At 31.7% G+C, this 15489-nt stretch overlaps 1 protein-coding gene across 3 annotated transcripts; it reads right to left on the reverse strand.

Annotated features, from left to right (window-relative positions):
* Window positions 1–6863: 6863 nt before the first annotated feature.
* Window positions 6864–11254, reverse strand: LOC133701344 (phosphatidylinositol/phosphatidylcholine transfer protein SFH11-like). 3 transcript variants are annotated; one of them, XM_062125234.1, is made up of 12 exons: window positions 10877–11254; window positions 10119–10600; window positions 9901–10000; window positions 9476–9742; window positions 9197–9274; window positions 8138–8239; window positions 8016–8065; window positions 7785–7893; window positions 7614–7682; window positions 7367–7459; window positions 7230–7285; window positions 6864–7158 (listed from the first exon to the last, which is right to left on the reverse strand). In XM_062125234.1, exons 2-12 carry the CDS (start codon window positions 10505–10507, stop codon window positions 7122–7124), a joined length of 1350 nt encoding a protein of 449 aa, XP_061981218.1. In that variant the 5' UTR covers window positions 10508–10600; window positions 10877–11254; the 3' UTR covers window positions 6864–7121. The 3 variants fall into 3 exon arrangements, with proteins under 3 accessions (XP_061981218.1, XP_061981219.1, XP_061981220.1); XM_062125235.1 differs by having other exon boundaries at window positions 7244–7285; window positions 10119–11254; XM_062125236.1 differs by lacking the exon at window positions 9197–9274 and having other exon boundaries at window positions 10119–11254.
* Window positions 11255–15489: the final 4235 nt, after the last annotated feature.

Raw genomic sequence — 15489 nt, forward strand, 5'->3', positions numbered from 1 at the left:
AAAAAATATTTTAAAAAATAATTATTAATATACTCTTAAATATCTTACAGTTGAGAAAAACTTTTTCTCTATAAGGTTTGGAGAGGATTTGGGAGAGAGAAAAAACTATTTTTCTTATATTTATAATTAATATTTGATATTTAATATCCAATGAGAATTTAATATTAAGTACATATTAGAATCTACAATAACTCTCATATATAAATCCAATAACACGTTTATTTTAAATACATATGAGGATATTTATAATGGAGAGTCAGGTTTCCCCCTGGGCGGGGACATGTATCCCGTACTCGTCATCGTCCTCATTTGCTACTTAACAGAGAAAAAAAATCATGTGTATTTTTTTATTATTATTAATATGGATGTTAAGTACATATTAGAATTTACAATAACTCTCATATATAAATCCAATAACACGTTTATTTTAAATACATATGAGGATATTTATAATGGAGAGTCAGGTTTCCCCCTGGGCGGGGGCATGTATCCCATACTCGTCATCGTCCTCATTTGCTACTTAACAGAGAAAAAAAATCATGTGTATTTTTTTTATTATTATTAATATGGATGTTTGGACCAGTTTGTATGTGTCTCAACTAATTTTACAGGCTTTGAAGTTAATGACCATATAAGTTTTCAGTAACTTTAAGATTTATGAAACTCAAATTAATAATTTTTAGAAAATAAACCTAAAATCTGACCAATTATATTATCTCTATATCTATTTTTATTGAGTGTATTTTTATTTGATATTCATTGAGTAATGACATAGAGACATCCTTTAAAATAAAGGGAGAATTGAGAAGATATTATATAAAATTGGACGCCAATGGTATGCGTCTTTAATATTCTTCAAATTTTCATTTTGGTATTTATCTGTGATTTAAATACGCCCAAATGAAAACATCGAAAGCTCAGATTTTTCCTTGGAGTACATGAGAATTGACCTTGAAAGGAAGCAGTAATTGAATTGCCATGGTAGTTGCTTGCTAGATTGGCCCCGGCTTTAGATATTCTTAAATACCCATAAATATTAGTAGCAACTAACTTTGACCCCGTTTCGTTGTCAGTAAGTGTAATGATAGAAATTAATATTATTATAATTTTAAAATTTAAATTAAAGGTTAAACAAGAAAAGATTCACTTCATGGGTCGAAAAGATTACCACAGGTTAATTAAGTTAACATATAAATAAAAATAATTATTATTATAATTTTAAAATTCGACATGAGAATCGACTCGAGACAAGGTTTAGGTCACGGTTCTAGAGGGCCAACTTGACTGGCCCAATGTTTTTTTTTAATAATAATGGCAACCTTGTCTTGATCAAATTTCTTTTCAAAAAAGTAAATGAGGTTTTGACCCGTGTTTTATTTCGGGTTGACCTGGATTTTTTACTGAGTCGGATTGAGTTAATCATTTCTCTATTTTTTCTTAAACTTAAACCAATTCAAGCCCCAGGTTAACTTGTCAATCCAGTCCTGGTTTTATAATTAGAGTTATTATAGTATTAATAATTTCAACACTCAATATAAACTAAATTAAAAATATATGTATTTTTTTAAAAAAAATATGCAAGCCAACAATAATAAATATTAAGAGTAAAATAGATTTTTTCATATTTTATTTTGTTTTACTCACCTTAACTAAACAGAACACAAAAATAATTACTTTATCATATATATTACTACTAGAAATAATAATGTCACCATCTCATTTTTTTTCTTGTTTCTTCTATTTCTATTATTTTTGTATCTGCTTCTAGACACTATTTAAATTCACACTTATTAAACTCGGACTGGCCCGACAGATCGACCCGATTGATCCGGTGGCTGAACCGGTTCGGGTTTGTTAAAAGACTGGCCAGTGCGACAACTTGACAAGACTTGGTCGACCTGGCAGGTCAACCCATGACCTAGGCGACCTAGATAAGACCTTTTTTTTTCAAATATGGTTTTTCTCCTATACCTTCTCTTTTTTCATATTTTTAAAGTTCACTATATAAATATTAGAAAAATATTTTATTTTTTCAATGTGGAATTTGAAACCTTTAGTAAATATACTTTATGTTCCCAAGAAAAAAGTTATTTTTCAATGTGGGATTTGAAACCCTTTCGTATATATACTCTATGTTCATAAGAAAAAAGTTATGTTTTTTCAATGTGAGATTTGAAACTCTTTAGTATATATACTATATGTTCCCAAGAAAAAAGTTATTTTTTCAATGTGGGATTTAAAACCCTTTTGTATATATACTTTATGTTTATAAGAAAAAAAGGTATGTTTTTTCAATGTGAGATTTGAAACTATGTTCTCAAGAAAAAGTTATTTTTTCAATGTGAGATTTGAAACCCTTTCGTATATATACTCTATGTTTACAAGAAAAAAGTTGTGCTTTTTCAATGTGAGATTTGAAACCTTTTAATAAATATACTATATGTTTCCAAGAAAAAAAGTTATTTTTTTCAATGTGAGATTTAAAGTCTTTTCGTATATATACTCTATGTTCACAAAAAAAAAGGTTATGTTTTTTCAATGTGGAATAAAAAACTTTTGAGTTTGAATACTTCAACTTAAAATAATAATATAATATCTTTTTAATGTGGATATGAAGCCCTTTAGTATATATACTATATGTTTACATGAAAAAAATTATGTTTTTTTAATGCGGGATAAAAAACTTTTTGGTTTAAATACTTTAACTTAAAAGTATAACATAGTATCTTTTCAATGTGAGATAAAAAACTATTTAAAATATTCTTTTAAACTTCATTATTTATAACATGTATAACCTATATTCACATGGATTTTTTCTTAATTTTTTTATATAAAATATTAAAACTTTAAATATTTTTTAAAAATTTTCAGGTTGACTAATAAAACCCGAAACCTGACCACTTAGTAAGGTTAACCCGTACGAGGTTTAATACCTATGCCTAAATGTGCTAACAAGACATGCAACGTTAGAGTTGCAGATGTCAACTATAATGCAAATCTTTTTAAATTGTATCGTTTTTCAAATTAATTTTTTAAATGTGCTATTTTTTTTCTTAAAAAAATCCTACTAAAGAACTCAGGAAAACGAGAAGTGGCTCCTAACTATCTAGTAAAGTTGATTACATGTATTTCGAAGAGATTTCATGACTGAATTGATAACTTAACTTCCAGCCTTCACTTTTTCGGATTAATTATAATTATATCATGTTATTAAGGAAACTCTCTTTCATTGCATAAATAGCAAATTTGAAAAAATTTCCAATTTTTTTACTGTATCAGGTGTCATAATAAGGACAAATTTATATGTTTTAGATTTTTTTTTTGTTATACTTAGCATATTTACCCCTTTATACTTGGTTATTTATTAACTTTTTTATCTTTATTTTTTTATAATATTTTTTTTAGTTTTTGTTCTTTGCACTTTTTTATTGAAAAAAATAATATTTTTTATTCTTTACACTTAGAATATTTGTCACTTTACACTTCATCTATTCATACATTTCTTTTTGTTTTTTTGTCTTTATTCTTTTGTAACTTGTTTTTGTAATTTTTCCTTTAGACTTTTTTTTTTGAAAAATTATCATACAAAACTAAAAGTAAATAGTGTTTCGCTGTAGTAGTTGTAATATTATTTTATTTTTATACTACATTAAAAATTAATTTAAAATCTTATATATTTTTATTAATACACGTGATCTTCATTTTTTTTATTATATGTAAGTATTGATTTTTGTATAGAAAAAAAATTATTTGACCCGTTGCGAGACAAATCAAATAAAACCGTTAACAATTATTTATTTATTTAGCGGCACATGTGGTTCTTCAGTTATTTAATTAAATATATTTATAAGCTTTTCAATTTATAATTAGATTTTTTTGTGGAAAAATACATTGAAAAAGACCGCATGTTTATTTTTCACCAAAAAATAATTTGACTAGCTAAAAGCATGGGTCAAATAGTTAGTTTAGTCTTTAATTGAATTTTTTTTTTTTATTTCTACTTATTATTCCCATCAATTACATGCTAGATCTTACTCATGTTATTTTTATTTTTGCATGGAAAAAATAAGCAAGGTGGAAATTTTGAAGAAAAAAGAAATATTTTATAACAAAAACAACTAAATTGGGGATGACAACATTAGTTAAAGAATATTTTTCTTACATAACAAAACAAGTAATTGATATTACACATTTACACCAATAAAAAATTATTATTATTTTTTTAATAAAGGTGATTATTTTCGTTTCGGTTATTTTAGAATAAAAACGAAACCCAACCGACCGATTCCAGTTCGGTTTGGTTATTTTTATATTAAAAACAAAAAACTATATTGTTTTTTTGGCTGTTTTTTTTGTAATTTCTAATGGGTTTGGTTTCGGTTTTTTCAGTTTTCGGTTCGGTTCAGTTTGATTTTTTGATTTTAAGTTTATGGAACCGAAACCAAACCAAACCAGTTAATTTTTAAAATATTCTAATCGGTTTTTTATTACCATTCAATTTTTTCAATTATTTTTTTCAATTTAATTAGTTTTTCAATTCTTTTACTTGCCTCTAATTTTTGATGCGATGACAAGGTACACACACTCCTTTGTCTTTGCAGTAAGTCGAAGGGTGAGGTATGTTTATAGGGATCCAATGCTCCATGACAGAGAAAGCCTGCACCTTTTTTTTCCAGTTTTCCACACCATTAAAACTCCATCATCAAACTGTAGAAGGTCTCCTAAGTACACAAAGATTCTGTTTGGCAGGTAACGACACCAGGAATAACCCAATCCATCGTCAACCGCGGAAAAAACCTCGACATGTACACACTGATTTTCAATCATTCAATCAATTTAACACAACAAAACACCTAATCAAGACAAATGTAACAGTAGCACTCCTCCTAGAAAAACAAAAACAAAAAGGTCGCTGTCTTCTCATGTTTTTCATTTTAAAAATATTAATTTTTTTAATTCAAATTAACTTTTTAATATTTTTATATTATTTTGATATTCTAATATCTCAAATAATTTTTTAAAAATTTTAAAAATTATTTTAATATATTTAAAAAAACAATTATTATCCTCGTCCAACCATAATCATAAATCTGAAGTCGTACCGTACAATCAAAAACCAAAAAATCTCAACTGCCACCAGCTCCTTGTCAAAAAGTCAAAAGAAAAAACCTCCCATCAGCTCGATTTAAATGTGGACCATGCGTTGAGTATCTCGGAGGCAGTCTCGTCTAGAATTAACAATGGGCCCCAAGGGAGAATAGCCCTCTTCTTGACCACAATAATAGCATCGTTTCATTAAAATTTATTTTTAATATTAATATATTAAAATAATTTAAAAATATTAATTTTAAAAAAATAAAAATATATTTTTTTCATTTTTTATAAAAACACTCTTAAAAACATAGATGCTGCGAAGCTAAGAGCCATCTCTTGCCTCCGATGTGGGAGGCAATTAACTTCATCGCTGGTTAATAATTTCTTCCTTTTTCTCTCGCAAATAAGGTTAATGTAATTTTAGTGCGTAAACAAATAAATGCATATGCTAGAATGAGGTGATTTGAAGTAAAAAAAACTCTTGTTTACGTTGCCAAATTCTTACTTGGCAAATATTTCGAGGGGTAATTTATAATTTTAACGGTATGTTTGAAAGTGGTAAATGAGAATGGTAATTTTGGTAAATGATGTTTGGTAAATGAGAATGGTAATTTTGGTAAATGATGTTTGGTAAATGAGAATGGTAATTTTGGTCCAGCACAATTTAATATAACCAAATGGTTTTTTGTCCTCCCAAAACCAATACTTTTGAACCACAACATTCCGATTCTTAAGGCGTCAGTCTTGGATCCTTTGCCCCTGGAGAAATGGTTCATCAACAAACATCAAGTAATTGGTGCTATCTAAATTCAGAGAAAAATGAGTTATTTTTTACTATTTGGATATATAAAAAAATATTTTTACATAAATAAATTAATTTTCTTTCATGGTTTCTGAGTAATGGTTATGGTGACAACTCATAAATGATCATGTTTATAGTATTTGTGATATTAATAATATTGGTGGCCATGTAATAATGGTTGTTATGATAGCGACAATAATAATTACTTAATAATATGGTAGTGGTGACAACATTATTTATGATAATGATAATAATGAGATAATGGTGATTGTTGTAGTGGTGATGATAATTTTGAAGGATAATTGTGAGATATAATAAAATGATGGTTATATTGGTCATAAGATAGCAATCAACAACGATAATAAAGTGACGACGATAAAATAATTGTGATTGTAACACCCTACTAGCAAGATATTGTTCGCTTTGGCTCATGGACTTCATAGATTTGTTATTGGCAGTCACGCATGACCCCAAAACATGTCTTACTAGTTAAGGTAAGCATGCTCATAAAAGACCCTCCTCTAAGTCTACACTTGCTGACGTGAAATATTACAATTCACTCCCCTTAAAGAGTCTAACAACCCCGTCGGCACTACCAGACAGCTAGTAAGTCAGGCTCTGATACCAATATAACACCTTACCCTATTAGTAAAATATTATCTGTTTTTGCCCATAGGTCTCACGGATTTGTTCTTGACAGTCACACATGGCTTCAAAACACGTTTTACTAGTTAAGATGAGCATGCTCATATAAAATATAAGATTCTCCTTTGAATCCTGACCTAGTGATATGTAGAATGATATTGATGAAGAGTTATAATGAGATGATTATAAAATGATAGTTATTAATAATAACATATAATGATAGTGTTAATAGTATAGAGAAAATATTTTCGGGAGGTTAAAATATTTTTCTTCAAATATTCATCAACCAAGGGTTGATGGAATTTTTTTAAAAAAATAAATAGACTCTAAGCCATAAATAAATTAATTTTTAAAGTTTGTTCAGATTGGACCTGTGCTCTGCATCGAAATTTAACCAGTAGAATATAAAGTAAAATCAGCCTATCACTGCACCGCAGAGTCATCAGCACGCTGCATGCAGCACCTTCAGAAAGCTCTTCTTTCACCATTATCATTGATTTTTGTGGTTATACGAGATAATTAAGATATATAACAGCACCAGAATTTCGGACTCGGCACGCTGGCTTATAATCTTAAACTCTCAATGCTTTAATGTGTTGTTCAAGTCGTTCCAAAACCTGTGAGGCGAAACAATGATTAGATAAACAAAACTTGACGAGATAGAAATTGGCAGCAATAAACCACGAACATCTCTAGGCTCACCGCCTTCGTGTTGTCAAGAGCGGTTTTCAATGCTTGGATTTCCTGTAACACAACCTGTTATTCAGCAACAGCACCTGGCGTATATTAAACCTGTCAGAAGCAAGTTGTGTGTATATCACCTACTTTGTTGGTGTCCATAAGTACAACTTCCAGTGCGTGGATTTTTTGCGCCTCGGTGTTTCCTCCGTCACCGCAGTCTTCATTTTGGCTTGTTTCCTGCATTATTCAGCTGGAAAATGTTAGCTGAGAGGTTGAAATTCTATCGTATCATATTAAAAGCACTATTCTAGAGAGCCTGTAGGCGATCAACTGATCAACATTGCAAGTGTACTCAGATATAACATGGTTGAGTAAGGTATTGATAAATTACCATAGCCTCCTCTGAAGCAACATCACTATCTGCTTCACTATCGTAAATCTCTTCCATTATAGAAGTTGACTGCAAGGAAGAAATTAAATATTCGCGGAAGTCTCGACTGAATTCAGGTTGGTAAATATGTAAAACGGTTTAAGGGAGTGTTTCCTGCACTCAGAAGTTAACCTGCAGCATTTCTAGAATTTCAGGGTTCTGCCAAGGTCCTTTATCACTAAACAGGCAGCCACCATAATCAGAACATGTGCAGTCACCTCCCAGAAAACTTGGCAAATTACTGTAGAGGAAATAGGAAGACTTAGTGGTGCTAACATATGAAAGAAACATTCGTATCCGGAGCTAACAATGCTTTCAGAACAATAATTTATATATATGCCGAAGATTTGCATGGACTTGCACCTCTGATCAATTACTTCAAGCAGGTTACTTAGATAGTTGTATCCCAAAACCTGCAATTGGAACAAACACTTGATTCGTGCAGCTTGGGAAGGGAAATGCAATTGTGTTTTTAAAATCCTCACATGAATCTTCGCTAATGTGCGTGCATCAAGAAAAGCCCCGAGTGCTTTCCACAGCATCTTGAACCCATTTCCAGCATTGACTATAAAGAGCCGATTCAGAATCTGAAAATTTCCATACCAAAAAATTATTAACTGATACGACTCATAGAACGAAAAATAACCCAAGCTTTACTCTTGAAAACACAGCACCACTTGGTCTTCCTAGAAATAAGCATAACCTCCATCCTGCTTGTCAATCTTTGTACTCGATGTCATTTACACATCGAATTCTGTTTTGTTTTTTTTTGGCTTCCAAAATTTCAACGCAGTTTTTCCCCTGAAGCTATCAGGGATCCTTAAAAAATTCAAAATCCAGGCAATACAATGAATACGATAACTAGTACATCAACTAGGGTTTCTCTGAAATCAATGACCCATGAGACTGCTACTGAGTTACCTCTCGATTAACAACTTTAAACAAAACCAATGGCTGAACTTAAAAATCGTTTTACAGAAAACATATCAGCTTAATTATTTTCCAAGATAGTAAAAAAATAATAAAATGTGAATTATTCACAGCACATGATATCTTGATACCATTTGCTTAAGCATAATTTTGCTCAACAATAAACCAGTACATATTCTAACTATCGCTGAAGTACATCTTTCTACAGCATGATTGCAGCTGTCAGAGCTGGAATGCTATGTCTCCTAAATCCAATCAAAGTTCATGGAAGCTACTATATATGAACTAACTCTATCAAACTTGTCCACCTAGAATGTCTTGACATGCTTTCCCATCTAATAACTATAGTAAAAAAGAAAGCATGGAAAAGGAAAAGGGGAGGTAAAAAAGATCAAATGTGGCAAAATGAAATTTCCATGGCTAGCCGAAAAGCATGGATACTTCAAAATAAATAAATAATTGAGATGATTAAAAGATGTTAAAACGAAAGAAGTCGTCCTGGACTTGTGATAGTATCATTTTGTGTCTATGGTTCTTCTTTATTTTAAGAGATTGCCCTTTTGCCGCATTAAGACCTTCATCAATCTAACTAAACCTTCAAAGAAAAGCTATACCTCTGGATAGTAGTTGCTATCAATTTTCTGAATTTCCATAAAGAGAGATCTCGCAGTTTTTGAGAAATTGGACATTCCCTAAGCAAAGGCAAGAATCAAACTATTGATCAGGACATACCGCAAAAAGGCTCGGAATTAAAACTTAACTAACAAAACGATCACATGGTTTCCCCCAACATGAACAGACAGAAAAGAGACAGAACTTATGACTTATAGGTCAAGTAACTCTTTCTCAGTGCTGATAATTTGCAAGATACAAGTATTGAATGCGATGCTCACCACTCCCTTCACATCTAAAATACTTGTGATGGATGCTATATGTCTCTTAGCTGCAATTGAACATGCAGGGAACCTAATATTTAATGTCTTCTCCTGTTCCGACACGTGATATCTGACAAATCTGTCAACTGTAGTTGCCTGCAACAGCGCATTAAGGTCTACCATTCCGAGCCGTTCAATGTATATCGGTCTTCCATTTCTATCAACCCCATGATATCCATGAGGATAACGTTTCTTTACTTCTGCATATTCTTCAAACTTAAATTCCTGCACTGAGTTCCAAACAAATGAACCCCTTGAAGAATTTACAGACAAAGGCAAGAGTCGACTTCGATATGGCAGAAGTTAATGTAAAAGGAATGGTTGGATTTGAATGTCAATTGTCAAACCATACATATATGGTAACAAATAAATTCGTTCTTCACCTTCAGAATTTCATCAATCCCATATTCCTCACGCCACGCGAGATATTGCACAAACGTGTCCTTTGCTTTTGAAAGATCAAAGTCTCTCATCCGGAGAAACCTGACAGGCATTACATTAAACACCATCTTATCGTAAATTAACAGTCAATAACCAAGAATATTGGCTTACAATATATCATTTCAGGAAATAAAACTAAAACTGATACGATCAAACTTACCTTAAAAGAGAATGATAGTCAGTTTGCCTCTCCATTAGATGACCTTCAACTAAAAGTTGTTCACGGAGAGAATCAACAAGTTGTTCATATTTTGGATCGTGAACTCCTTCAAGGACTATTCGCAAGCTTTTGCCACTTCCAAGTTTCTTCAACGAGTTCCGAATCTTGCGAGGGTAATTTAACATTGACTTGATACCTGGTTTAGGCAGTGAAGAAGAAGGCTTATTTTCTTCTGGAGGATGGAGAAGCCACTGGGATTCAATGGGTGGATGGATAGATTTTGTCCTTACTTTTCCTAACTGAGAACGCTTCGAGTCTGAAGATTTCTCACCTTCTCCACTACCTCTCATTATGATTATCTCCCGAGAAGTCTCCTTTTGTTTAAACATATGTACTGATATAGACTTATAGTGATATCCAATCAACTCAATGAGCGCATTCGTCAAAAATAATTATCAACACAAGAGTACAAAACTCTGTTCCTGCAGAATCAAATTGTATTCACTTATCCAGCAACTATCATATGGCTAAAAGTAACGAAAACTTGAAGGTCTCCTTCAATCAGTCTGGCATTTGCAAAGTCACTTGCTATCAAACTAGACACAATTCAAGTGCAGAGTTAAGAGACAACAACTCAAATTGTAATCGAGAATTGATGAAATTTCAAGAAATCATGGTAAACTCTCAAGTCATTCGAGGTTCCACAAAAACGACTGGGGGACACAATAAATGAAATTGCCAAACTGGTTACAACTTACAATGAAAAGAAGTGCAACGAGAAAACCTATCAACGACCCAAAGCAAGACGAGCCCATGACAGAGTAATAATTGTTGAAACAGGAAGAGATAGCAGAGTCCGAGTCTGTCAAAATTAAGTGAGCCTGGCAGCAGAAAGCTGTATTGTATACGAGTGAAAAAAGCAACAAGGAAAAAGATAAATAAAGGCAGACATCTAAACCTTTGCAGAGCAGTGAATAATTAAGAAAGCATCGAATGCGATCCAATGCTTGCTTGGTCTTCCACCATTAGGTTGGAATATTTCGCTACCAAGTAACCTCTTCTTTCTTTTTTTGTCTCAGCAAGCAAAATATAGGAGTGCCTCACGAAACAGTAAGGTTTTCTTAAGCAAAGCATGGCATGGGAGGGGGTATGGAGCCAAGCACCTTTAACTGAAATTAACGGTGTTTGTTCCTTTGCTTTGCAATGTTTTGCTTTCTCAGGTCCTAAAAGCCCAGAAAATGCACGAAATGGCCCCCTACGGCCCATAAACAGGTTCGGGGACTCAGGTTAAACACTTGATTGATCAACATATTCCACCCTCAGCCCACAACTGACGATAACAATGACCATGGCCCTTGGCCGCTCGTCCAAAAGAAGAAAAAATCCAAGATTTCTGCAACTCTTCGGAAATCAAATCCTTATAGTGTTTTTTTTTTTTTTTGAGAAATATTATTTATAGTAATAGTTCAATCAATAGTTGAAAAATATATCCCAAGAGGATTTGGCTAATGTTTTTCACAACTCGAAAGACGGTCAGGGAGTGGCATCTCTTTTATCAATTCAATTATGTTTGCCTAGCAGCTAACTGTTTCCTGAAAAAAAATTATCAGACTACATGGTACATCGACCAAGATTGTGTCAAGTCAATCTAACATAATGTTAGTTCAATGAACACAGATGCTTGCTGAGTTTGTGTGTGTTATGCACAAACCACAAAGTTCTGAATACCTAGATAAGTTGCTACACAATATATACAATCCACTTATAATACAAAATAGGAGAGGTTACAATGGAAATTGCTCCCTAAGTTTCCTATAAAGATCATGACAAATGCCTATATCTTTTGGCGAATTCTTCCTTATATAAGAAAATGCCAATAATTATCCCTCCCTTGGACTATCAACACTCCTGCTGTTGTCGATCTTGTTGTGTTTCTGCATATCTTGAATTATAAAGTATCAAATCACAAAACCTCCTATTATGAATATTGTAAATTTAAATTATAAGAGTAGTGTAATTTAACTGATCAAGTTCTAGATTTATTTTTTAAAAATTATCAGTTTAAATCTTACAAAAAATTTACATGATCATTAACTTCATAATCTATATAATTAGTTAAGGTATGTAGCAATTAACCGGAAATTCATATTAATAAAAAAAAATGCTATAAATTGTGACACTTCTACTGATTTCGCCACTCTTGTCAATTTCAACACTATCCCACGTGTTGTCACTGCTCATGTTTTTTCAAAAGTGTTTTTCTGACATACCCTTATAAATTTGATCCCATAACACATGGCATGACATCTAAATGTAGCAATAAAATGTTATTAGAGCACGATAAAAGCAAAAATTAGAAGAATTATATTAAGATCTCGCTTTAGTATGATTTTTTAAAATAAATTCAAGTTTTTTTTTAAAAAAAAATTGACTTATAGAGAAGCCATAAGTATCTTTGGTTAAAAACATTTTTTAATCAAAATTAAAATTTGTAATTTAATCAAATTTTATAGTTTTTAACTTTTAACTTCTGAACTCTAACTTACACCACATCTTTTATTTAAAAAAATTGATTTAATTTATTCTTACCAAATATATTTATAACTTAAAGTAATTTTAATTTATTTTCATCGCAAGTTATCGGTGAAACAATATCGCTGGGGTTATGTTTTTATAAGTCACGCTAAACGGATTTTAATTTAAAGATTTTAGCTTTAATTACTGAAAGAGGGAAAATCAATTTTACAGAATGACTAAATTAGCTTTCTTTGAAACTTGTAACATTCGAGAAAAAAGAGGGTTCGAAACGATAGTAACCTTAAATTTGCTAGTAAATTGCCTTTTAATAGTATTATTTAATTTTATCTGTGAAACTCATAGTACTACGTTTCTAAGGCTTTTAATTTACATTTGGGTTCATAAGAAAAACACACATGATCACTCTATTTTTTCACGAAAAAACAATAACAATTCGGTATCCATTTCCAATCACTAAATAGGACTGCCCTTTATTTGCTCGGTGGTTGGTAGGCGGCAAAAAGTCTCGAACTTTGAAGTGGTTCGCCCTTTTCCTTGTTTGTAGTGATAAGTGGTCAATCTCGGTGCCCCCAGCTCTCAAAACTAGTCCTCCATACACTTAAAACAATTGCTATTATTCTCTGGTAGAAAAGAAAAGGATTATTATTTCTGGCTGTTGAAGACATTCTTTTCGGCACCGTCCATCCACTAAAAAGAGAAAACTAGCAATGTGGAAAGTAATATGAAACAATGTACCGAGAAAGTTTGATGGGGATAGCTAAAGATAGATAGATGGATGGACATCGAGGAATACATATGGAGGATTGGGAACCATGGAAAATGAGAACTGTCTTCAACTCCTATTCAGATGATGTTTGAATGGTAACTAGCTTTTGTTTTTTTTGAGTAAAAAATATATTTTTATAGTTTTTACAAGTGTGGTTTGTGTTTAAAAAGTATTGTATTTTTGATAAAAAAACCACCATACCTCCAAGCCAAACACACTATCAATATTAAAAAACTGGCTTTCAATTCTACGGGATTGAGATTGTCATCCGTGAAGCTTGAATCTCAGGTTGTTGTTGTAGTTGTTAGGCTTATATGAGAGTGCGAGATAAATATAGTGTTTTAAAATGTTTTTTATTTAAAAATATAGTAAAGTGATATTTTTTTATTTTTTAAAATTTATTTTTGACTAAAAATTTTAATTTTAAACAAAACAAATTAAATTTTAGATGAATAATATTTTAACCTCGCAAAACTTTTTCATAGTGGTTACTCAAAACTCAAGCCAAGGAAATTTGAGAAAGCAAGGTGGGTGGCAAGCCTACTCGATAGATCATGATGATTATTATAATAAATTAAAAAGTTTTAGGAGATGTTTAAAAATATAATAGTAATTTTTTTAAAAACTATTTTTTTATTTAAAAATATATTAAAATAATATATATTTTATTTTTTAAAAAATATTTTTAATTTTAACACATCAATATCACTTAAACGCAATATTAAAAATAATACCACCTTGATTTGAAGGATAACAGTTTTGTTCACAAAAGTCGATGATCATCCTCTCATGTCCACCGTGGACCAATGACATTCCCAATTATATCTTTGATTTTAATTGTATAATCTAAAGATCAGGTAGAAATACTGATTAGCAGTCAAGTGATTGTCATTTTTAATATCCACTAAAATCACTGATTTTTCATTTTAAATTTTACGTAACAAGAATCTCGCCTTGATTGTAATTTTCGTAGTAAAAACATTAAGACAATTATATTCATTATATATATATAAAATAGTTATTAAATCAAAACAACCTGTTTAAATTGTCAAAAAGAAAAAAAATCATATAATATCTTGTAGTTCATTAATGTTGGTTAGTTGATTCTTATTAAAGTCTTAAATTTAAATCTTGTAAATAAAATATATTAATATTTAAGAGCTTTATTTTTAAATTTTTTAATGAGTCATTACAGCTCGACAGGATTATTTAAAATTCAATGACAATATAAATACTAAGATTTAAAATAAAATAAAATTGGCAGTCCATTCATTTTCTCGTAAACTGCAGGACCCAGGGCTGAGATGGTGGGACCAAGTAATCATACGTGGGAAAGCATCTAGAAACGCACGTATGGGGTAGCCAGCTGTGTCAAGAGTGACAGACACAAAGACAACACCTTTTGGCTTTTGGGGTTGGGTCTCTTCGGGAATTGAGAACACGTTTTTACCTCATCTCATCTCATCTCATCTCGAGAGAAGACCCTGGCGGCGATTCTGTTCTATTTGCCACCTGCCATCCTCCGCCACCCTGTATTGCCGCCTCTTGGTGACTCTGCTACTCTCTACTTGCACACACCTATAGTTTACACTTTACAGGAAAAGGAAATCCAGCACACATTGTGGCTAGGCATCAACAGGCTAATTGGAGATTCCTTATTACTTACATTACTGTCGTTAATTATATACACTAATTTTAATGCTTATAATATCCTAGTACAAAATTTAGTGTTCTGCTAGGCTGCCCCAATTCATTTTTCATTCCTTGGTAATTCCAACACTTTTAAAGTTCGAAACTTGTTGTCACTACCAAAATCTCGAGTCCGTGATCAGCAGAATCTTGGATCCGTGAGCATGGTGAGTTGGGTCTTCCTAAATGGAAGGATTGAAAGGAAGTGATGCGTGGTGAGTTGGGTCTTCCTGCCAAAGAAGCCAAACTCTAACTTGTTGACAGCTGGTTAGCATCATGCACGACTGAGTTGACCCTCCTCTGCTGCCATGCTAGCTCGTCTTCGGGAGGTGTACACATATATCTTCTCTCGAGCCCCCCCGCCCCCAGTTAACAAAT

The sequence above is a fragment of the Populus nigra genome, chromosome 8 (assembly GCF_951802175.1).
Source record: "Populus nigra chromosome 8, ddPopNigr1.1, whole genome shotgun sequence".
Lineage (NCBI taxonomy): Eukaryota > Viridiplantae > Streptophyta > Magnoliopsida > Malpighiales > Salicaceae > Populus > Populus nigra.

Excerpts from the sequence above, each read along its gene's own strand:
- LOC133701344 (XM_062125234.1), bottom strand. The coding sequence starts at position 10,507 with ATGTTTAAACAAAAGGAGACTTCTCGGGAGATAATCATAATGAGAGGT. Across the intron at positions 7,894-8,015 it reads CTTGAAGTAATTGATCAGAG|TAATTTGCCAAGTTTTCTGG; the intron begins GTGCAAGTCCAT and ends TTTCCTCTACAG. Across the intron at positions 7,159-7,229 it reads AAGGCGGTGAGCCTAGAGAT|GTTTTGGAACGACTTGAACA; the intron begins GTTCGTGGTTTA and ends TTCGCCTCACAG.